At 39.4% G+C, this 24,276-nt stretch overlaps 1 protein-coding gene across 3 annotated transcripts; it reads right to left on the bottom strand.

Moving 5' to 3' along the window:
• Positions 1 to 911: 911 nt before the first annotated feature.
• LOC120794275 (cytohesin-1-like) lies at positions 912 to 19,469 on the bottom strand. Of its 3 annotated transcripts, none has more exons than XM_040135186.1 (12): positions 19,378 to 19,469; positions 13,675 to 13,757; positions 9,034 to 9,098; positions 8,243 to 8,309; positions 7,321 to 7,439; positions 6,613 to 6,806; positions 5,708 to 5,856; positions 4,124 to 4,236; positions 3,397 to 3,475; positions 3,196 to 3,267; positions 2,090 to 2,244; positions 912 to 1,983 (listed from the first exon to the last, which is right to left on the bottom strand). In XM_040135186.1, the coding sequence occupies exons 4-12, from the start codon at positions 8,300 to 8,302 to the stop codon at positions 1,905 to 1,907; spliced, it is 1,020 nt and encodes a 339-aa protein (XP_039991120.1). In that variant the 5' UTR covers positions 8,303 to 8,309; positions 9,034 to 9,098; positions 13,675 to 13,757; positions 19,378 to 19,469; the 3' UTR covers positions 912 to 1,904. The 3 variants fall into 3 exon arrangements, with proteins under 3 accessions (XP_039991120.1, XP_039991119.1, XP_039991118.1); XM_040135185.1 differs by lacking the exon at positions 19,378 to 19,469 and adding an exon at positions 17,327 to 17,670; XM_040135184.1 differs by having other exon boundaries at positions 913 to 1,983; positions 3,397 to 3,473; positions 4,125 to 4,236; positions 19,261 to 19,469.
• Between the last annotated feature and the right edge of the window lie 4,807 nt (positions 19,470 to 24,276).

The raw sequence follows: 24,276 nt of genomic DNA, 5'->3' as shown, positions 1-24,276 counted from the left end.
TGTGAATTTTTAAAATGACTCTAAATGTGTTTCTTTTTGTTTAGTGCAATCAGTGATGTTTTTTTCTTTTTTTTGTACCCTCACTGTAGCAACATTTTATTTTAAAAGTTAGGAGCTAATCAGCTAATAAGAAGCTATTCTGCTTCAACAGGACTGTGTGTGTGTGTGTGTGTGTGACTTGATTAGATTTGATAGACAGTTATAAGATTCTGATTTGAACGTTGCTGAATTTTGATTGGCACAGGTACGTGCCTGGCCCACTTCGAACCAGTAAGAAACACTCAGAAAAACAAATACAGAAAATCTCTTTTCATGTAAGACACTGATTGAAAAGTTTTCAGGGCCTTTAAGTCTTTCGAGAAACACTTGTGAATGTTTTTACGCTGAAATACTGTGTTTGGGGATTTTTGGGGTTTTGGGTCAGCCTGTTGAACACATCCCTGTTCCTCTTGGGTTTTATCTGCTGGGCCTCAACACTCAAGCCGTCATCTCCTTATTGAAGTTTAAAATTTGACAACAGCGTGATTGGTTCTCGAAAACTGTGAAAAGATCAGAGGAGCAGGAAATAACTTGGTGGGAAAAATGTTGATAGTGGGACAACAAACATCGAGTGTAACTAAGCTGGTTTGTTTTTCCTTATTGAGTGCACTGATGGTTTCATTAACACTCTGTTAAAATATTATGTTTTAGCAAAACAGTTAAGACCGGTGAAGACTAGACGAGCATTATTAGAGCTACAACGAGTCACTCAATCAATCGGTCGACCGACAGAAAACTAACCTAATATTTTGAGAACAGATTAAACTGGGGCCGAAAAATGAAGTATGTCAATTAGACAGTGCTACTCCCCCCCGACGAAGGTCAAATGAAACACAAATCAGAGTTGAATTTTGGTTTGCAAAGTTTTAATGAGAAAAAAAAACTGAAAACAATAAATTACAAGTAATCTGGATAAATAAATATTTAGCTGTTTATGCATTGCCTTCTTTTCCAGTAACAGTGCTTTGACGGAAGAGCAACAGCAGTAAGAAAACAGGCTTAGAAAAAAAAACAAAAAGCATTTATATGGCAACGAACAAAACACTTAAGTCCAGCAACCCAGACAAGGACTAATACCACACCAAACTAAAGATGTTCTTCCAGTTCATATCTTCATTATAGTTCAGTCAAGGACCAGGTTTAATCCCTGTCTAGAAAAGAGGCTTCAACTGATCAAAACAGAGATTGGTTGTAAACTAACTAAAGCGTATGATTTTAGAAATGTATCTGAATCACACTAATGAACAGTATATGGTCCCTACTGTAACTGTCCAGCATTTTATCATAACTCTTGCCACTGTAATGTGTACTGTATTGTGCAAGATGTAGAAAGGATTTAATCAAAAATAAGCAAGTTGTCCTTTTCCTCACCACCATTATTTAGGTTTCAGTTTTACACACTGATTACATTACCAATCTGACTGAAAACATTTCCCGCTCTCCTCTTCACATTTTCCTTCCTATGAAATGTTTCACCAAACTCAAACAGTCTGTATTAAGTGGCTCTGAGGTGAATCAGACACCTAATTTTAGCAGATCTGAAGAGGAGTGGGAGTCTTACCCAGAGGGCACAGCGCGGTTACAGTACTGCAGAAGTATGGGTTTCGAAATGTTGAGATGTTAAGATGTTTGAGGATTTAAAAAAAAAAAAAAAAAGTTTATGACTGAATCGTTTCATCTGTAGATGGGAAATGAAACATTCAACAGAGGGTCAAACCTGTAAAGAGCAGGGTGTTGGTGCCGAAGGAAGAGCCTCTTTAAAAGCTGACTCCTCTGAACCAGGTCCAAGTGTCACTGCAGCAGCAGGAATATCAGGTCCATATCCAGTCTGTGCTCGTTATTTCAATGTTTACTCCTCGGCAGCTCTACAGCCCCTTCAGAGACGAGACCTTCTTCTTCCGAGCAGCCAGCATCTCGTAGAAGGGGTCTTTGCTGATGGCAGCCCTGCAGGTGGAAGATGAATGATGGTCAGATATAGGACTTCCAGGAAATCATCATTGTCACACTAATCATCTGCAGGAGAGAGAGGGGGAGTTTAAACGTGACTCACTTGATGCTGTTGATCCACACATCCTTCTCCTCTGCGGTCGGGGCGGAGATTCTGTAAAAAGTGTGGTTTCCCTCGACGACGCGACCATCTGCCTCCGTCTTACAGGCCTTGATCACCTGATCTTTGTGGTTGGGAATGAAGAGCTCGAAGCAGTTCTGGTGAGAGAGAAGCACGAACAAGATGAGTCAGGAGGTTTTACAAACAGGAAACATCTGGAAAGTGCAAAAACACAAATTAGGTGAGTTTTGATCTGGAGGGAATAAACAGACTTCCTGACGACAGAGGAGATAACGAAGAAACAAAGAATTGATTTGTGGTGCGCAAAAAAAGCTGTTTTTGCTGTGCATCTGCAAAGTCTGGACATGTCTTAAAGAATTAAACTCGGTGGCGTTTTTGTACCTGTTGTGCATATCCAGCCACAACAGGTACAAGATGCGTAGGATACAATCTGTTTAATGGGGGATAAGCTGATACAGACTCAGCACCTCGCTAAAACGAATAAATGTTCAGTTTTTGTTGAATCTGTTGGAGACATGTTGATTCAACTTCATTATAATTTTAGAAGATGCAGTTTGTATTTTTGTGGGCTGTATTGCATTATACAGAGAGATGTTTCTGTTATTTAGGCTTCCCTCATTGATGCCGGTAGTGTAATACAATAGTGTAATGCAATACAGTTCAACAGCACCAAAAACTGCAGCCTCAAAAATGACTATACAGTTGAATCGACACCTTTTTAACACAGTTTCAACAAAAACTGGACATTATAACCTTCACGAAGGGAGGATTTATAGCACGACTGTTGTATTAGGCTGATAAACTGCCAACTGAGTGTGTTTTAATATAATTAATGTATTTTTAAGACATCACTACATAGTTTGATCAACAACAATTAAGCACTTTAACTTCGTAAATATATATATATTCTCATATTCTTGTTTTGTTATTTTTAGAGGCTTTTGGAAATATTTATCAATCTGTGTCTGGTTTTTCTCTTTCCAGACATGATACTAAGCTAGTGACCTCTTGTGGAGAGAAACAGCGGAAATGTTCAATTACATGACAAGATGTAGCAGTAAGAGGAGGGAGGAAAAAAAGGGGTTTACCGGTTTCTTGGAGTCATCAACTTCTCTGATACTCAGATTTTCCAGGGGAATAATTCCTCTGGGTTCCTTATCCTTTTAAACACAGGAGAGAGAGAAAATAAATTACAATGTCAGCGATCTAAGTATAATTTTCTTAAGCCTTCGGTTTTGAAGATATTTCTGTTCTTACTCTGCCATGCAGTCAAAACAGGAATTACTTACAGTGGTGTATTCAAAGTAGTAGAGGCAGTTATCTGTGAGAATAAACCAGCGTCTCTTCCAGGTCTTGACTCGTCCCCCTGGGGAGAGATTACAGGTGAGCTGCTAGTACTTCAGTACAAAACAGAAAACTTTAGTTGTTAGAGCCGGAGCAGAAAACTGCACTTCATACGACAACAGCGACACCCTGAAGCACACTGATGACACAGATCAGCGGGTTAAACATGGCCTATTGGTCGCAAAAGCTGAGGTTAAAACTTGGGTCAGTGGCCAGATCGAGGATTCCAGCAGTTAGAAGCAGATGTGAAACTACTTTATTGGATTTTTGGCATCAAGCACAGTGTGAAATCAGATGTACAAATGAATGCTCTGTCTTCATTACCACTAAAACAGTGCTGTGAAGGTGAATGCGCGCAGACAGTGGGGGGTAGAAAGGTGGGGAGGGGGAAGCTCAGAAGCAAGGCAGTGCATTAAAGCTGGGGGTGTTTAAGGGTACATACCTCCTGGAGTCAAAACCCATGAAACACAAACAAACAAACAAAAAGTCAACATGTGAGTATTATAAATACTGGAAGTGTCCAAAATTACAGTCAACTTCTTTCTGAGTTCCAACATGATTTGTCCTCGTGTCAAAGAAGCTGTTACAGATCCAGTCCACTAGAGGGCTGTCCAACTGAGTGAATTAAACTAAAATTAAACAAACTTTTTCTCACTAAACCGGATGCACATACCGAGTTTCAGAAGCCATCCTTCTCTGTCGGGGTTGAAGAAGGTGTGTGTGAGGTCGTTCCCATCATCCTCTGGGATCTTGAAGGGTTCATTCTTGATGCTGTCGTACAGGTTCTACAGAGCGGGAGAAATAAAGATGACAAATGTTATAATATGGATTACTGGGGTGGTATGTGAGCAACGAAATCAGCAGGATGTTTACAGCAGTCCCATTTCATAGAGAAATTGCTCACACACAGACAAAACATAATAGAAGAACAGAGATTCTTTTTGCATTTCAAGAGTCTCTTTGCGGGAGACTTTTCTGTGAAATGGGACTGTTGATTTTGGCTAAACACACCTGACAGTATGTTTTGAAAAGCTTAGATTCCAGAACACAAACCCTTTTACGAATCTTTGATGTGAAGGGAAGCCAAATATCTAGAGACACAGTCCTGTTGCCAGATGATCCCCTGCTTCCAGTGTTGCATTCATTTTAGCTGTGTCTGGTTAAGTATCACTGGATAATGTTCAGTTACTGTAAACTGCACTGGGACAAAGCATCAGATGAACTTTAAATGAACACACATTAATTACCTAAGGTTATTTTGGATATCACTGGTGGTGAATATTTAATTTAAAGTAAGGTCTCAGGTAAAATAACCTAAAGTGAAAATCATAGTTAAGCAGTTAAAAGCACTGATTGTTTCAATGGAATCCAACACCCGAGTATGTCGCCTAACTGTAAACAAGACAAGGAATCAGTCAACATTTAAAATCCATCAAAATTACAGTCATTTCTCGAATCACAATACAGCACCACTTACCATATATATATACTGCGATTAAATCTATATTTAATAATGAAATGATGCTTCAGATTGGCAAGATGTAAGGGGACAGTAAGAAAAAGGGGAATTTGGTACTAAGAACACAAAGTTTTACAGATTCCAATTTGTTTTTCTAACTCAGACAGCTGAAGCCTCATTAACTTCAGCTGAACTTAAGAACTTATCTTTACACCAAACCAAGAATGGATTTTTGTCCCCCAACCCTTACACTGGAATCACATTTCGAAGGGATCTCTTTGCAAAGCGTATGTGGGTATGTGACTGTTGTTTTAAAACAGACTTGAAAAAAATGTGAACCCATCCTTTAGCCCTGACCCGGGTCAACTGGGTTCTTTTCTGTGGGGGTGTTTAAATGTTGTCCAGAAACTAAATTGTGAGTGTGAATGTGATTGTCTGTGATAACGACGTGAGGATGTTAAAAGGAATCGCTTTAGCATACGTCCACATTTTCTCCCAAATCTGGTTTCATAAATGCTGTTTTCTATCTAAACTGCAGGTTTCACTCACCTGATTTTGAGCATCAACTGGTCACATAATGTGACTTGCCTAAACCTTGAAAAAAAACAACTCACCATTTCAAATAAAACCTGTGTTTATAGCAGTTTTTTTTCCCCTTTCTGTACAACAAACCTGTTACTTTCCATTTACGTGGTAAACATATCACAGACAGTGGCTTGATTTGAGCAGTTTCCGTTGCTTAAATTAAAACTCAATATCAGCAACAGAGTCGTTTTAGGAAAATTAACTTCTCTCACCCTGAGGAGCTCCTCCGGCAGGTCACCTCCATCATTGATACCTCTGTTCATCGCTGTGAATCTCTGAACAGAGGGTTTGTCCTTCACGTTTGGGTTGTGTAGACTGGTGTTTAACATGATCACGGCGAACGACAACACATAACAGGTATCTGTTTAAAAAAAAAAAAAAAAGTTTTTTGTTTTAGACTTAACTACTAATATAACCATAGTTTAAAATTTCCTTCAGAAAAACTCTGCTCTTAGCTGATTTCAACTGGAAAATTAATCATTTCTTCATTATTTCTTGCTCTTGATATATTTATTTCTTAAATTAAAAGCTTAGAGTATCTCAGTGGATATCTGAGGCTTACAGAGTAAGTGACATCTTTAAAAAAAAGTTTTCAAAACAGCTTTTTATTAATCTTAGTACACTGTTTAATTCCAACATGGTCTACCTGTTTCATTGTTGTTATCGTTTTTATCCTAAATTACTGTTGTCTAAATATCCCACCAGTATTTTATTCCATTTTACTTTTGTATTATTTTTATTTGTCTGCTTTTTCTGTCTCATTGCAGTCCAGTAGTAGTAGTAGTACTTCTTATTATTATTATTATTATTCTTTTTATATTTCCTCTGACTCACCAAGTGGTGGATGCCGAGAGAGAAATTTCCAATAAATATGAATTAAAACCGGTGACTTCAACATAACAGGAAACAAAATTATCTGTGATGTGTTTTTGCAAATTTTGAATCTGTGAATATCAGAGCCCGACATACATATGTGGCTAGAATACATGCTGTGAAAAGGATATTTTATCCCCCTTTTATATTACTCAAAAGAAAAGCCGTGACTGTAAACATGTTTTTTTAGCTGTCATGTCACCTCCTCTTTCCTATTCGCGCTAAAAAAAACACACTCTCGTACCTGTGCTCTGAAACACTCCGGGGTTACAGTGACAGTATCGCTGGGCGAACGCCTCCATCATGCGATCGATCTTCTGAGCCTCGCCGGGCAGCCTGAAGCTCCACAGGAACTGCCTGAGAGCCTGTACCAGGTTCAGGTCCGTGAACTCGTGTAACTCCAGGAAGGCGTGCAAAACCTCGATATTGAAGTCATCTCTACACGACAACAAAAAAATCCCACACAAAAACACGCACCCACATGAAAACGGGATCAAAAACTGGATGCAGCTCTCTTTAGCTCACAGAGTTGGCAGCTGAAAGAGATGGATGAGATTTGACGAATGAAAAAAAAAAAAAAAGATTAATGGATGATCTTTTAGAGCTGCTAATGCACCATAAGCTCATATATACAGTATGCTATAGTGTACTGATGAGGCCTGATTCACCTTTTCACATGTGAAAATATTTACAGCTCTGGAAGAGGTCCACAAATAGGAAATATCAGGATTATCCTCTTTTTTTTTTTTCACAGAGAACATTTTAACGTACAGTAGGAAAAGCACAAGTGTAAATAATAAAATAAATAATGGCTGAACTTCTTTTAGTTGCTTCAGTTTTAGGGTCCTGAGCTCACTGTCACCTTAACGGGGCACCTGAAAATTACAGAGGGCTTTTCCAGCTTGACAAGTCAAAGTGTCTGCGGTGAAAAAGGTCTATTAGTGTTGCTTACCTCTCCCCCAGGTAGTCCCCAATCGCTGTCTTATTAAGCCCCTCCCCCTTGTAGAGAAACTGGGCAATGTCATCGCTGGTGTTTTTCAGCAGGGAGCTGTCCATCAAAAAACGGATCCCCTGAGGGAGAAAATCAGAACATGCAACCCAGTCTGAACATCGTAAACTACAAAATACAAGTACACTGAATATGAAGTTCCTCTAAATATCCAACCAGGTAAAGACATTGGTCTTTGTCCACCGAGTCACAGACACCGAGTGATCACATGTGTCATTTGTTATTTTGTTATTTAAGGAAGAAAAAAAAAAAAAAAAAAAGTCCAAGGCAGAGTGTCAGTCTCATCACAGTCCACTCAAGAGCTGCAACCATGATCAGCCTCGTCCTGGTTTTTATATATTCAGGCCGTATCAGATCATATTCGGGTTATAACATTTACAGGTACCAGGAGAAACCTGGTTATTCTTATCATCTCCACCACTATGCTCTGTACCAACACAGAATGTTCGGAAACCTGGTTAAGGTGTTTAAATGTGCAAGACGTAACCAGGATACTCCAAAAAAACGATTATAACCTGAATACTAGTGTGGATATAAATGCGCTCAATTAGTCATTCTGAGTAAGTTTTAAGAAAGAAATAGCAAATTCTCTGGTTGCGGCTTCTCTTTTGTGAGGATTTGCTTTTTTTTCTGTTTAATTATCATTGTAAACTGAATATGTTTGGGTTTTGGACTGTTGGTCGGATAAAGCAAGACAATTCAAAACAAAACATTGGACTCTGGGAAACTGGGATGGATATTCTTCATCATTTTCTGAGGTTTTAATAATAAACAGATCAATCAATACTGAAATTAATCAGTTGCAGTCCTACGCTTATCTGTTACATGAAGTAAGAAAGGGCCTCTGATGTTAATTCATTCTCACCTTCTTGGGGTCCATGTTGAACTTCTTTCGGCCCATGGCCATCTGTTTATTCCTCTGCATGCTTTTCCTAAAAACAAATGAAAAATTTAAAAAAAACAACCTCAATGAACTGCTTTTGCAAACACACTACCAGTGGTTATATCATCAACAATCCAACTAGCACTGAAAGGATTAGTTGATACACCGATTAGGAAATCAGGAATCAGGAATTTTGATAAGTTAAAGGGATTTATTGAGCAAAAATCCCAAACCATTGCTGTTTCTATCTGCTCAGATGTGAAAATTTGCTACTCTTTTCCGTTGTATATAATAGTAAACTGAATATCTTGGAGTGTGGACATCCACGATTAATCGTGGGGACACATTTCACAAAGCTTTCTTCAGCTGAAGACAGTGAAGCTTTCAAAACGGCTGAGAGCTCAGAGAATAGCTAACTAAGTGGACCTTGTGTATTTATTGAATACCTTTGGGTTTTGAATTGTTGGTCAGACAAAATAAGCACCATAAGGACTTCATCTTGGGCTCAGGGAAACTGTGAGGGTGTTTTTTCCCTATTTTCTGACACTAAACGATTACCAGACCAAATATTGTAGAGATTAATGAAAAATGTAAACAATCTTCAGTTGCAGCCCTAAATTCCCACAAGGCAGTGAATTCTGTTCTCAGTGTCAGGTTGATTTTTCTGGTCATTTTTGCAGTTTTCCCCATGAATGCACTTCCACTAAAATGAAAGCTGAGTTGACGATAGCCGCCTACAAACGTGCAGAAATGGTTGTTGAGAGATACTTTACCTCTCTTCAGTCAGGCCCAGGTTTTCAATCTCGCTGGTCACCTCTGCTATCTCATCCTTCAGTCTCTGAGAGCAGACAGAGAGAGAGAGAGAGAAGGAAAAGGACAGGGATGAAACGGAAAGGGGAAAGAAAAAAGGTTCATTGTTCTGTTTGGCTTTTGAACACAGAAGCTGAAACAAAACAAGCACAGACACATATACATGTGTTATTTGTGTGATGTCTGACCCTTTACGTCTGGAGATGCTTTCATCTCAGCATCAATACAAAGCATTACACATTGTTGTCTGTTCCAGCTACATCTCACTGACCAACACATCCAGACAAGCACTTCTTCCTGAAGCGATGACCCAGTAAAACCCCTAAAAAGTGCAGACTTGATTCACACTCTCTCAGTCCGACTCATTCTTCCTCCCAGCAGGAGTTATGTGGAACAGCCACCCTCTGCAGAAAATCCGCTCTGGGAACTGTAGCACCTGTTCTGGGGTCGGAGCTGACCACCCTTCCCCTGCTTCCCTCTCCCCACTCCTCCAGTCCTCTCCCCTGAGCTGACCTAGATTTATCAGCATACTCCCCCTTGACACCCTCCCTGGTCTGTTTGAGTGTCACACTGGTGGGGAGACGGAAGTATGAGGATCAAAGACTTTGACTGGCTTAGCAGAGCTGCTCAGAGGCAGAGGTTTAGGGGAGGAAAGAATAGAGGAGAGAAACAGATGGAGAAACACTGAGGCCAGCAGAAAATATAATGGACTCAGATAGTAATAGAAGAGAAACAGAAGAAGCCAAGGCCAGAGTCTCAGATTAGAGTTATAATAACCTACAACTACTCAGTGAGTGAAAACCATCCAAGGTGAATAACTTCAGCCGTCTGGATTCCTCCATGTGTATTTCTATGGTTACAACCCCCTATAAAAGGAACAGCATCCCCTGTCTCCATTACTGGAATATTTCATGGGTCATTACCCATCTGCCCCTAGGGCAAAACAGGGGCGGGGCTTAGAGGAGAGAAACGCAGAACGAGAGTCGACCTTGGTAATATACTCCATCAATCGACTTAGAGTGTCTCGACCCCGAGGGCATGTTTTTGTTTTCCTTTGTCTGTGCGTTTGCTTACTGAGGACTGAGGATGGGGTTCGGAAGCATTTTATTTAATCCGAATCCTGTTCTGAATCCGGTTACTGAATCTGAGTTCTTTGGAATCCCTTATCGAATCTTTTCGGGTAGTTTGTTTGGGGGGAAATGAAGACATCTCCAATAGCGCATGTTTATTTCTGTGAGTTTTTCTGCTGGTCTAATAATGCCTCTAATATTACCAGTTCTAGCCAGCTGTTTTGAAATGTCATGGCCAGTAATTGGCTAAGGGGGATGGCGTTATTTCTGAATAACGCCATCCCCCGTTATTTCTGAACAGGCATTTTTTCTCAGCTTTAAACTTTTTAGATACTACTGGTGTAATATATCTTTGGTGAAAATTAGATGTGTTTCCAGACTGTAACTGTGCTGATATGCAAGTCGCGGATATATAAAGCATTACTTCATTTAGGCACAATGAGTGTAACACTATACATTAACAGCTCATTAGTTGTCTCCCACTGACAAGCCATTGCATTAGCTAGCTTCATGACTAACTATTTGAGCAACAAATGAATTGCATGCATGTGTTTTACAGCGCAGTCAGTGCTATAACCTTTTGACGAGGGAGAAATCTTAGGGAAGCTGTTCATTTATTTGATAGAACTGTCTTACTGACTGTTTCTCAGGGACTAGTGTGTTGCCAACAGTGCAGTCGCAGTGCTCTTTGAAGGACAAACTACGCAATAGTTACACCTATCCTTTGCTTCCCATTTACTTCTATTTACTTATCGGCTGCTAAAAACATTGAAACCGATTTATCTGCAATTAGCTTCAATCAGCCGATAAAGTCGGCCTACCGATGCATCGATCAGCTTCTACTGTTTTTAGTTCACTCAGTCTCAAACGTAAACCATGGCGATTCTCCTGAGCTTACAGGGCGCAGGGCTTTCACCACGTTTGTCACTGTGCTGAAACAATCATTAACCCTGTCCTTACTCATTTTTCCTTTTGCTGTGAAATGGTGTTTGCTCCTCACTGGGGGAGTGCTGCAGCTGCATAAGTAAAAACAACACATTGGAAATTATTATTGTTAATTGTAGTTTATCACTCAGAAAATATCAACCAAACAAGTCAATGATTTTTCTGCAAATATGATGCACCGCTACAGGCTATTTTTTTATTAGTTGATCGATTGAGTAGATGATAGAAACTTGGTCAAATGCGATTTTAACAATAAATTTAACTGTTACGTCATGATTCAAGCAAACATGCAAAGTATTTTCTAATTCCAGATTCTAAAATGTTTTTCACTGTTTTATAGTCACTGTATAATTGAATATCTTAGAATTTTGCACTGTTAGTTAGACAAAATAAGCAATTTATGAACAATTAATAAGAAAAATAATTAACACAATCAACAAATTACAAAAAAATAGGGCTGAAACTAATGATTATTTTCATTATCAATGAATGTCCTCCATACTATGTATTCGGTTGAATTATATAAGTTGTTATATAGATGTACTTGTGTACTTTTATTTATTTTTTAAACAAATAATTTAGCAAATTTTATCCATTTAAAATATATAAAGTGTGCCAACAGTGAAGGGGTCTTAATGGCTGAAGCCACTGTGTGTGTGTCTATATAATACATATACATATATATACACACACACACACACACACACACACACACACACACACACACACACACACACACACACACACACACACACACACACACACACACACACACACACACACCTCCCTAAGCACACTGGTCTAGACATGGAGGAACAAATCTAATCAAGGACAAAGAGAGAGTAAAGAACTACCTGAATAATGTGATGCTCACACAAAGAGTGAAAATGGAAAAGCAAACAATGCACTGTGATTTTGTTTTTCCTGCAATACCCCATTCTGAAATAACTAAAATGGTTTAATTGGATAAGTTCATACTTTTTCCAATAGTCAGGTGCCCATATGAACACTGAAACGGTTTTTGCTCGCTGTAATTATTCCTCCTGTTCATACCGACCATTAAGATATCTTAGTGATGTCAATGTAAATGATGTGTGATAAATTCACAATCTTTATTCTGTGCAAAAATTTATTCAAATGTTTATATGAAGCTAATATGATGCGTCCAAGTTAGACAAATCAAGTGGATATCTTCCAAAATTACTGTGTTTTTAGTACCAAATTCCGTCTTTTTGTGATTCTTCTTCCATTGCAATAGAAAAACACTGTCTAGGGGAAAACAAAGTTGAAATTTAAACTAAAGAGTCAGTGTCTTTAGAAGTTACCATTTAGATTTTTCTAACTGAGAGGCTGAAGCCTGATATTAACTTCAGAATACGTTTTACACAGAACAAGGACGGTGAATTTGTCCTCCCCTCACTTACATTGCAAAAATTGTGAAAATATTGCTTTTTAAAAATGTAACGTGTAAGAGAAAATGACTTGCAACAGTCCAGATAACCACTGGGGTCACAGCAGGGACAAAAAAAAACTCCCTTTCATGGCTGCCCTGTTGAGAAAGTATTTTGTCCAAGCAGTAATCACTAAGGACAGAGAACAGAAATAGACTGAAGGCCAAGAAGTTGAACTCCAGATGAATTCAGCTCGAATTTTCTTTTAAAGTTTAACAAACTGATTTAAGAAATAAAAAGGTGTGAGGAAGGGATGTCCAGATCAGGTTTTTCTGGCCTTGATCCCTTGATCCTTTAATATTGTGTATCTGCCATTACAGAGTCCGATCCAATATTTTCGTTCATCTAAATGTTGATTAAATATGTACCTGACACACTGAAATTTAAAGGCGTACCCTTCTAAACTTGGCCCACTTTATTTTTAACAGTTTACTTGATCCAAATACTGAAGGTTCTGGTACAGAACTATGAAGTTAAAATAAAGTTATTGATATTGAATCTTTCATTCATGTTCTCTGGTTAGGCTGTTTGTCCTCCTTCTCTGACACTACAGGCATTGGCAAAGAAACAACAGGGCCGATGACGTATACAAACGTGCAGAACTCGGCAGTGACGGAGATTTATGTAATTGATAAAGTATAATTTATGTTATTATCGCTGTGAGCTTCTCACTTTGGCTTCTAACACTTCTGGAGCTGCTGCAGCACAACCCCCCCCCAGTACGGGGCAAATGCAGCAAAAGGAAAAATTAGTCAGGACAGGGTTAGTGAATGTCACAGAGCAGGGAAAAAATGTGTGATGGAAGCTGTACAACCCTTCAACACAGCATTATGTCCATGGTCTAGGTTTGATTGTTAAGTACTGTAGTTTCCATTAGTGTCAGTGTCATGCTTGTCTGGTCCCTAAAACACAATTATCTTTTTTGTCTAACAGATGTCTTCATTCTCCACCAAATGAACTACTTAAAAAAGGACCTATAAGGGATTTTAAAGGATTCAGATTCGATAAGCGGCTTTGGAACTGGATTCAGATTCAACAATATGGTATCAAAGCCCATCCCTAGCCCTGACCAAGATCCTTATCACCGGCTCAGGATATCCCTGGCGTGAATGAGTAGAGGCTAGAGTGCTGTTCTTACTTGTATGTCCTGCAGGAGCTCTTGTTTTCTACGCCGGATGCTCTCCAGCTCCTGTCTCTCCTCTGGACTGAGGTCATCAGGCACTGAGGAGAGAAGGGAGAAGTACACGTAGCACTCAAATACAAAGATCAAATATTTCTCTTACACACACACACAATAGATGCACTGTTTAAACAAACACACATATACAACTTGAGAGACCAGAGAGTCCAACTGCTCTGGTTCACTATGGCTCAGTGAGGAGGAGGAAACAATAACAAGAATGAATATCTTCTCTGTTTAATTGCACTTTACGACTAATAAAAGCAACGTTCATATTTGCCATAACTAAGTAACATTTATAAAAACAGAGGCAGCTTTCGGGGCCATGTAAACACTTTAGATTAATGACAGAAAATGTGTAGGTGTAGGACACTGGGAGACTGAACTCCTCTACAGAGAAAAATGGAAGAAAATGTCAAGATCTGCACAGTTGGTATGGATTAAATAAAACTGAGTGCTTTTATCAGTAAAAGGTGCTGTTAGCTAAGTGTTAACTAGGACTAAACAATACGCTTCACTGTTTCAGCATTGACTTATAATTTTTGGCATTCCTGCCACAAAGATGCAACATAATGAGACAGAATATGCCCGGCATAGTTCACTACACAAACTACATGAGATCCAATGACAAATTGCAATAAAAGTTTGTTTTCTTATACAATATTGATATTATCATCATAATAGGCTAGTCCACCTAATGAATGACAGAATATACCCTGATTTACCATACAGCATTAAAATAAAAGGAAGCTAAGTGTGTATTTTTGTATATGACTTTAAACTGAATGAAATTAGGTTGTCTAAAAGAGGAAGTGTTGGGCAAAAGATCTGCTATGTGGTTTTAAAACAAGGTACAGAAAAACAGGTGCTCTCTCTTTACAGCCATATATACAAAACTTAAAATCTGCATATAGCTGGTGAAATTATGCAATGCAAAAAAACAACTGTATTGCACTGTTATTTTAATATATCGTTCAGCCATAGTATTAACTGAAAGGCTACAACCAATGATTATTTGTATAATCAATTAGCCTGCTGATTATTTTTTCAATTAATCACTCAGCAAAAACAAAACAAAATGTGAGAAATACCCATCACAATTTCTCAAAGCGCAAGCTAATGTCATATAGCTCTTGTTTTGTCAGTTAACATTCCAAAACCAAATGTTAGTCACTTTACTGCAATTTATCACAAGAAAAGCAACAATTTCTCACATTTGAGGAGCTGGAAACACCGAGAAATGAGAAATGATTAACTAACTAATTGTTGTTGCTCAACTAACTAATCGATTAATTGACTAATCCTTGCAGCTATAATCAACAGCTACCTTTTATTGGTTTCCTTAACCAAAAGAAACATCGAATGAATAATAGTATGAAAATTGCACATTAGGCTTGATATCTTACTGTATCTGTTCAGCTCAAATATCCACGCCTATTTAAACACACCCATAAATGTACATGGCCAAGTGTGTACTCTGATAGAACAGGAGTTCATGTGCCCCGAGACACACACAATTTCTGCAGAGGAATGATAAGGTGAGGGGGGAAAATACAGATCTGAAAGTGACTGGCTTGGGGTTTTTCTTACGAAAACGTGAAGAAGAAGAAAAAAAGAAAGCGAACGATAACACAAGGAATGCAACAGGAAGAGTTGGTGTGTGCTGATCTGCATATTTCATGTTTCATGCAAAAGATTTTCAAACATCTTTAGACACCTCTGCACTGTTGACCACAATTTCTGCTCCTCTCCACTGACTGCCTCATTATAAATCTTCTACTATGGCTACTTTCTGAAGCATATAAAATGCTCTAACCAGAGACAAATGCGAAGAAAAGGCACAATTTATGCTGAGAAACAAGGAGCCACAGAGGACAAATCAAGCTGTGCTACTGCTCAGCCTCATTAGAGGAGTCCCGCTGAGGGATTCAAGTTAACTGTTCATTTCAGTTTGCCATCATGAGCAGGTTACTCAGTGTCAGCCTCTGGACCAACTGGGAAACCAAGTGATTAAAGAAGAGGAGGTGCAAGTAGGGCTGGGCGATATGGCTGAAATCATTATCACAATATTTTAAAGTATTGAGGTATCACAATATTAAAGATTAAATACAATTTTGATTAATCATTAATCATTTCAAGTCATTTTTCAAGCAAAAACATCACAACTTCACTAGTTCTAGCTCCTCCAGTGTGGGGATTTGCTGCTTTTCTTTGTCTTCTATGAGAGGAAACTGAATATTTTGTCAGTTTTCACACAAAACAAACAACTTCAAGACACAACCTTGGGCTCTGGGAAATTGTGAAGGGCTTTTCCCCTATTATCTGACATTTTACAGCCCAATTGTTCATTGATAAATCAAGAAAAAAAATCAGCTGATTAATCAAGAATGAAAATATTCTTTAGTTGCAGCCCTAAAACAAAGCAATGAACTCCAGTTGGTCTCACGTTATGCATCACATGAGACCAAACTCTTCATATGTGTGAGGAAAAAAAAGAAAAAAAACCTTTCAATAACTTCAATAACTAAAATTTTGAAATATTATTTTGGAGAACAGATATTTGTAGAATGATAACAAAATAAACCATTTCATCACAATATGATTCCACTAATTGTCTTAATTTGTCGCCCAGCCCTTGGTGCAATTATTAAGATTTCTTCAAGACTTTAAGAAGAATTTTAGGTTAACTTGAGCATTTAGAATGGTATTTTCAGCCTGAAATAAATGTTTTAAATAAAAAAAGTGCAGCTTTTAAGAGTTGTAAGTCTGTGCAAAAGGGCCAATTTCGAACCAGAAAATACAGATAGTATTCCTGCTACAGTACTCCACCTCTGACTAAAGGCAATTTCAGAAAAGTCCAGTGTGGCGTGACAGGTGCTGCAGCCTTGGATGCTGGTATTATTTACATACTGCAAACACACAGACAGTGACGCACTCACTCATCACACAAATACCCCTTGCCCAGGGAGAAATCTTAAAGTAGGCCGGAGTAGCTCCTAATATAAACCTGAGTGCAAGAATAACCCACCACTGTGAGCAGGGAGGCAGTGAAACTGGCATTCGCACTCACTTCCTCTCTCTGGCTTTTCACTGACAGAGGAAATAACGGCAAGCGGATTTGTGATGGCCTATAAAACACAGTCATACCATCATTTATCTCACGCAAACAAACACAGAAACACTCAAAATCTGATATGAATAACAACATGCGTCTTCAGCTGCTCTGCGTAGTCTTAAGGTCACCGAGTGTGTGTTTGTGTTGGGAAGTAATGGGACACCTTGCCATAGCAATGATGCTGATGACCAGCTGCTCAGGACAACCAACATATCCAGACTTGAAGTTCAGTCTCTGGTTTGTACGTAAGGTAAGACATGACATCCTCTGAAGAGGGAATGACCAAAAAAGCCTTACTAGATTATTCAATCAGCAGTTACCAAATGTACATTCTGGCTGGGTTTCCGGCTCTCATCAGGTTTCAGAGGAAGGCGTGACGACACACACACCCACACACACTCATTCTGAGAGATTTCTGCAAAATAGCCCTAATGCAGAAGTAATGATGACGCACTTAACACCTACACATTTGTGTCATAATCCTGAGGTTCATACCAGAGAAAGCTTCAGTGTGCTGAGTGGCTTCAACACCAGACTCAGTAGTCCAACCGCAGCCGAAAACACTCAGTTTCTGTAGTTTTCAATAGTCAAGGTTTGATTCTCACTCCTGCTCCAGAGTCCACATCTCTACCTTAGTCACCAATTCCAGTACAAAAAAGCCAAAAGCTCCAACAGTACAGTAATAATCCAGTCATGTCTGATCTTTCCAATCCCAATCCTGTGGTCCTGTATACCAGCCTCCCTGCCTCTTTAATCCCTCATGCACTCATTCCAGCAGAGGGGAGAGGAGGGGAGCAGGCCTGCAGCTATGTGAGGATGAGGACGATTGGGTTTGAGTTTGTGTGCGAGGGGGAAACCCTTGAACTCTTATCTTTCTCCCCGCCCCTGCCCTGTGTCCATCTTGACTCCTCCCTCCTCCCTCCTTCAATGAGTGAAGCATCAAACACAGGCTCCCCCACGTGGACACCGGTGTCTGAGGGAGAATGAGGGTGGTAAGGTGCAGTTTGGCATGTGTCTTCAGAACAATGTTTGGTAAAGAAATCAGAAGGGTGCACACACGAGGTTGACTTACCTCTCCTGGACACCAAAATGCAACAAATAACAAATTACAACACAACAGCTCTCTGATCTGGCAGAATTAAATCAGTCTTCGTTCTTCTTTCTCTGCTCATCACATTTGCAAAGAAGTCTGGTAATGACTAAAGATTTATCTCTACTTGTAAAGATTGAGATTTTCAGTGTCCGGTACCGTTCACAAGGCAATAATTGTCCACTTCAGTGTTCACAAGGCAATAATTGTCTGTTTTGATGTTCCCTGGCCTGAGAATAAAAAGCTCAACAAAAGTGATATAATCCTGTGGTTATGGTAAACTCCCTGGTGACTGATTGCATTCATACAGCCTTGAGGCTCGAAAGTCCAATAAGTAAGAATGCAGAACAACAAACCCAACAGCGAGGGATGAACACGTGAGAACAAAATGTGCCCTGAGCCAGAAAAGTAAAACATCCCTATGTGAAAGAGACAAAGTTAGGAAAGTGTCCGTCAGGGGAAAAGCGATCAAAATGGACTACCAGTGTTATAACTATGCTTAAAAATAAGGCAGCACTCACTCAGTCAAATGGGGGCAAAGCTATCTGTACTACTGGTAGGTCTGATATTATCCTACTTGACAGTGGTTACTTAAAAACCCATTTATGTAATTGGTAGCCCATATTGATAGCTTTTTTTCCCCCTCCACCTGTCACCTACGTTAAGCACATTTTGTAGTCCATTTAGACAATTTTTCACAGCCGACATGTTAATGTACCTAACTGTAAAGGCACATCCTGTGAGAGTGGCTCAAAGTGTTAGAGGAAACACCAGTGCAGCTGTGAGGAAGCCGACCTAAACTCTGTTGTTATGTGTTTCTTGTGGCAGATTCTCCCTCTCCGTACTGACCTTTTGCAGTCTTTTCACAACCTCCTACCGCCGACAGTGTCCAACTCTTCGGTCACTTAACTTGGAAAACTGCGCAGAGGAGCGAGCGCAGCGAGTCAACTATAAAGCCGAAGTATTTTTGAGGGACAATTCCTTCATTTTCCAGCCAATAAATGGGTGGATTGACTGTATTAATAGACACATGAATTATGAAGTACCGCACAATAAGCACAAACCCCCAAGAGGTCTGGCCTCAATCCAGATTAATAATAAAGGATCCCTTGTGCCAGTTAATACAGACTGCCAAAGAGTATTAACAAATCAGTCAGATGAGGACTTGTTGCTTTCGCAATTTAGACTGGTAATTTAATGCTAAAACACATTAAACTACCTGTCGTCAACCTACGTGCCTGCTTCAGTTATATAGCGTTAGATGAAGTTACGTTAGCCGGTTAGCCTCTAAGTTAGCCCCGCTTGCTGTAACGTCACTAAAGCGGGTCAGGCAACTTACCAACTCCGTCTTCCGACTTCAAAACCATGTCTGTGCCGCTGGGCAACGCCGGCTAAGAGGATAACCCTAAGTTTTTCTCACTTTAAAGTGACTTTAAAGTGAGAAATGTGTCTGTACCTCGTCCGACCGTCACCGTTAGAGACCGGCCGCTCACGACAACTGTCGGTGCAGAGACAGCCGGCGAGGGATCAGGGTGGCGTGGGCGTGGCTTCGACGGCAGCAGCCAATCGGAGAGCGGCTAACAAACCTCTATTTATCCGCCCGCTGTGTGCCAAAGTTTGAGCCGCCCTGGGCAGATTACATATTTTGCCGAGTTTTGTTGAGTAAATGCAACCCTTGCAGCGAACGGATTACTTAGTAGCCACCTCCTCTACCAGCCGTCAAGCGCGGAGATGGAGATGGAAATGTTTTTGCTGCCTTGTGGTTGCATGGCGGTCAGTGGCACAGGAGGTGGAGGAACGGACTCCTCTAAATTCTGGATGCCAATGTCATGCGGTCAATCAATAAACTGAAACTTGAAAAAATGGCTGGCCCTCTGCATAAGGACGATGATCCAAAGCAGACTCGAAATCCACCAGGAACTACCTCACAGTCACCTAACTTGAACAGTCGTCGGAAATCTGTTGGTAGATCTTCTGTACAGCCTAAAAATGTCACAGAACTTGAAGTGATCTGTGAGAAGAGAGGGTAAAAACTCCTAAATCAAGAAATAAAAATACTCTTAGCTGGATGTTTGCAAGTGCCCAGCATGTCTTGGGGTTTTTTTCTTAGTATTTCATACTTATTTTTTCATTCTTCGGCAAAACCATATGTCTGTTGTGAGAAAAGGTGAAATTAAAAGGAAAAAAATGTGTTTACGAGTTTGCATGCTTGAATCAGTATGTCTTTATTTTTATAGATGATTGTGTATAGTGTGTATATCTCTCTGCGTATGGGTGTATATGCTTTCTGGCCTGCGAATATGTGTAAATGTTTCAGTTTATTCAGGTTTTCACACCCCACCCTGTTGAAATGATGAAAGACTTGGCAGTGACAAAAGTTTCTCTTACGCACGACACGACAAGAAGTAAAAATTAACTTAACAATAATATCCCCCCACCTGCTGAAGAAGGGAGACATATGTTTCCAAATGGGTACGAAGACCGAGGAAGCAGGTTTGATATCAGAGATGGATGGGTTGTGTGTGAGGGAAAGAGAAAGGGAGAAGAGAGGATGTAGGGAAGGATAGAGGAAAGGAGGGCAAAAGGATTGCAGCTGTGCGCTTGAATCAGTGCTTTATTCAGAGTTTGGACACACCAAAAACAGGATATGTTTAGGAGGGGTAAGGAAGAGCGGCTGCAATTCAAAAATTTAAACGGTCGACTCACCCTAATACAAAAGACAATTTTTTTGTCCTCGTTTAGTATCAACCTGTGAACAGTTTTCACGGGGACTGTTTCTCTGGTAGAAAGCAGTTCAAATGAAAACTGTTGACAGTGATGTCTGTGGATTATCCAGAGTAACAGGGATACTGCTTATGGAAAAAGAAGTTGGTGTTGATTTTTTTTAAATGTCATTCACCTCCACTGCACAGGCGTGGAGGCAGATACTGTATCTCAAAGCCTGGCCGAATTAAACCAAAGCTATCTGCAAGACTAAATATAACATGAAACAGTTCTTTAATACTATTGGCAGACAAATGGTGAATGTAAGGCTGTTCATCATTCTCAAAGGAAGCTACTGTATAGCCTATTGAATAAATCTGCTTCCTGGCTAAAGGGTATATCTGTGAAAAACATCACTGTTGCAGAGGTCTTGAGGCTAAGGGATAAATATAATAAAGAAGAGAGAAGAGGAAATAACATGGAAAAAGATGGGGGAAGTCCAGCTACAGAAAGAAAAGTCATAAAATCTGTCAGGCAAATGGAAATAAACCGGGTGAGTACCATGCGTCTTTCTCTGTGTAAGACTGGCTTTTGAATGAGCTACAGTACGAAAGCACCTGCGCAGAGGGAGAACAGTGGGCAGCGATTGAGATTATGTCACTACAGCACCCACTGGGGAGGAGGATCCTGGACCAGAGGATGATGGGTGTGCGTCATGTTCTCAAATCAAGCCCACCATCTCACACAAACACAAACACAGACACACACACTAGCACACACACACACACACACACACAGTTTGCCTGACTCAAGTGTGTACATGACCACGGAAATGTCAGGAACACGCAGCATTGTGCGCGCACGCACGCACGCACGCGCGCACACACACACACACACACACACACACACACACATTGCACAGTGCTCTGTCTTGATAACCTAACCACAAATCACCACGGCAACTGAACACTGATAGCACTTTGTGCCAGTCTTGCTCTCCATGTATTGCTGTGTTTGTCATTTATAGGCTATCAAGAGTTACACAAAACCAACATTAAACCAACAAAGACCGGTAATATCAACAATGGCAATAACTGATTTGTAAAACACCTTTTCAACCCTCCGCAGTCCAGGTTGATTTTGGTTCATTTGCAACGACTTTCTGTGCATTCATTTTTGCATTTGTTTAGCACCTTTTTAAACCTCCTTACCCCACATACACGGTATCCTTGTTTTCAGCGTAAACTCAGCTAAAAGTCTGACTTCTCATTTACTCCATTTAACAAAGTATAAAGCTGCCAGGAACCCGAGACACATTAATTTTAACACAGGCACCAAAAAAATGTGCAATCTTTCATCATAAAAACTCAAAATATTATTATAGAACAGCTCAGGGTTATAAAAAATATTACACTATCCATACACACAACTACAGCAGAAATATGTAAGAAATAAAACTAAAATGCAGTCTGTTTGCATTTAAAGTGATTTTATTTCAACTAATTTTTGTACCTTTTTAAATGGCCAAAAATGCCTGTAAATGACTGAAAATATTAATAATCCACAGTTTAAAAAAAAAAAATTGTGTTCTATAGACATAAACTGTGTAACATCAACACTTTCAACCCGTTTCTCAGCTTGTCTCTACATGATATACAGTATAAATAAAGTTATGTTACTACAAATAAAACATGAATAGACAGATTCCAGAGGGATAAACTCGGAAAGTTAAAAACAAATGTAAGCGAGAGCATGTTTACACAGCTCAAAATGAATGTCGTTTACCTATCAAGGTATGCTAGAATTATTCATAAGCTCACATTATATTTCCTGAGATAACGGGAAAAAGAAGGTTATTTTCTTAAGAGTGCTTACCTGTGGCTGCAGCAGGTGCCCCCGGTCGCACTGTAGGACAGAGAAAAGCCTGGAAACTGGATGCACACAGCTCACTAACAGTCCCCATCACAGCGCTGTGTTATTTAGGAGTTTGTGACAAAACAGCGTTTCAGGTTAGCAGTATCCTCTCAGCATCTCTGTTCTTTACTCCCCCCCTACTTTGGTGAAAGGAGACCAAATCCGCAGCAGGCTCAAGCTCTGGTCTCAGCGAGAAGCTCCTTGAATAAAGCCGGGCTGTAGTGTTTTCTCCTCCGACTGCCACCAGACTGACAGACTCTCAGAAAAACACCCTCTACTCTCACTCGCTCTCTCCTCCCTCCTCCCTCATGTTCACACACTTGACCTCACTCCTGAATCCAGCCTCAAAACACTCCACACTTCCACTACTGTGCACACAAAAACCTGCCACATGTATTTGTACGTATGTATGTATGATGGATTTTAGAGTTATGATTTTTTTTTAAAAATACGTAAAAATGCGCACAAATACACACATAAAAGAACAAGCATACTGTGTATAGACACACACACCCACTGTTGTGTCACTTTGAACAGTTGTTAAAGTATTCTTGGAAGTGATGACAAATGTACACACACATGCACACAACCTCATATCCTCCTGCCTCACACCCACACTCACACATCAGAGCCCAGTTTAATTTAGTCAGAGCTGAGCAAACATCCACATACACATGCAGACACTTTCACATATATTCACATACATTACTTAAACAAAAGCAGTAATCGTGTAAAAATACTCACTGACAAGTAAAAGTCCTTCAGAGAAAATGTATGTGGGTATTTAAAACATGTATTAATTTGTATTAAATTTAAGTTTTAATTTTATGTGAATATTCAATTTGTATATGGTCTTTATATATTTTATTTGAGCTTTAAAAAAAATGTATAACATACCAATTGTGTTTATGCATCCACGAGGTACTTTATGACCAAAGTGAGTTTGATTTCAGTGCCACTCTGACAATGCTGACTAAATTATTTGGAGATCTTGTGCCACGGTTTTTTATCTGCTTATTTTAAATCTGTATTTCAAAAAATTAATCACAAAAAGTAGTTCTTATAATGCAGAATTTTATATTTTTTATATCAACTATATCATTTGATTGCTCTTACTGAAGCATAAACATGTAAGCAGCAATTTAATGTTGTAGCTGTAGCTGTAGCTCATTTTTAACTTCTTTAAATACTGTTCGGCGGTTTCATCTATGAGAATGCATCATAAATATTAACTAATTATGTTTTGTATTGCAAAGTAACTAGTAACTACAGCTGCCAAATAAATATAATGGAATAAAAGGACATTATTTGGAGTAATGTAAAGTAGCATAGAATGCAAATACTCAATTAAACTAAATGGACCGTAAAAAAATTGTACTCAAATTTAGTCCTTGAGTAAAACCTAGATACTTTTCCATCACTGTGAGTGATTGTAATGACTTCAGTATCAAGAACAAACAGTATAGATGGACCCTGGAGGAAGAAAAAATCAATAATCAGTTGGTATAAGTAGTAGAAACACTGCTGTCATGTACTACCGTACACACTGTATAGTCTCAATACCTTCCAAACTACCTAAATGCTCATAAACCTCCCTCTGTATAACTAACTTAGTATCCATACATACTACCTGTACTACAACCCTGTATGATATGTATTTGCCTGTATATAATAGCTATATGTTTAAGTTTGATGTTTAACTTTGTGTCGGTTGTATCCTCCTGTAAATTTGTGTTGT

Source organism: Xiphias gladius, chromosome 9 (genome assembly GCF_016859285.1).
Source record: "Xiphias gladius isolate SHS-SW01 ecotype Sanya breed wild chromosome 9, ASM1685928v1, whole genome shotgun sequence".
NCBI lineage: Eukaryota > Metazoa > Chordata > Actinopteri > Istiophoriformes > Xiphiidae > Xiphias > Xiphias gladius.
Note: the sequence above shows the minus strand (reverse complement) of the source record. Positions and strands in the feature narration are given on the sequence as shown.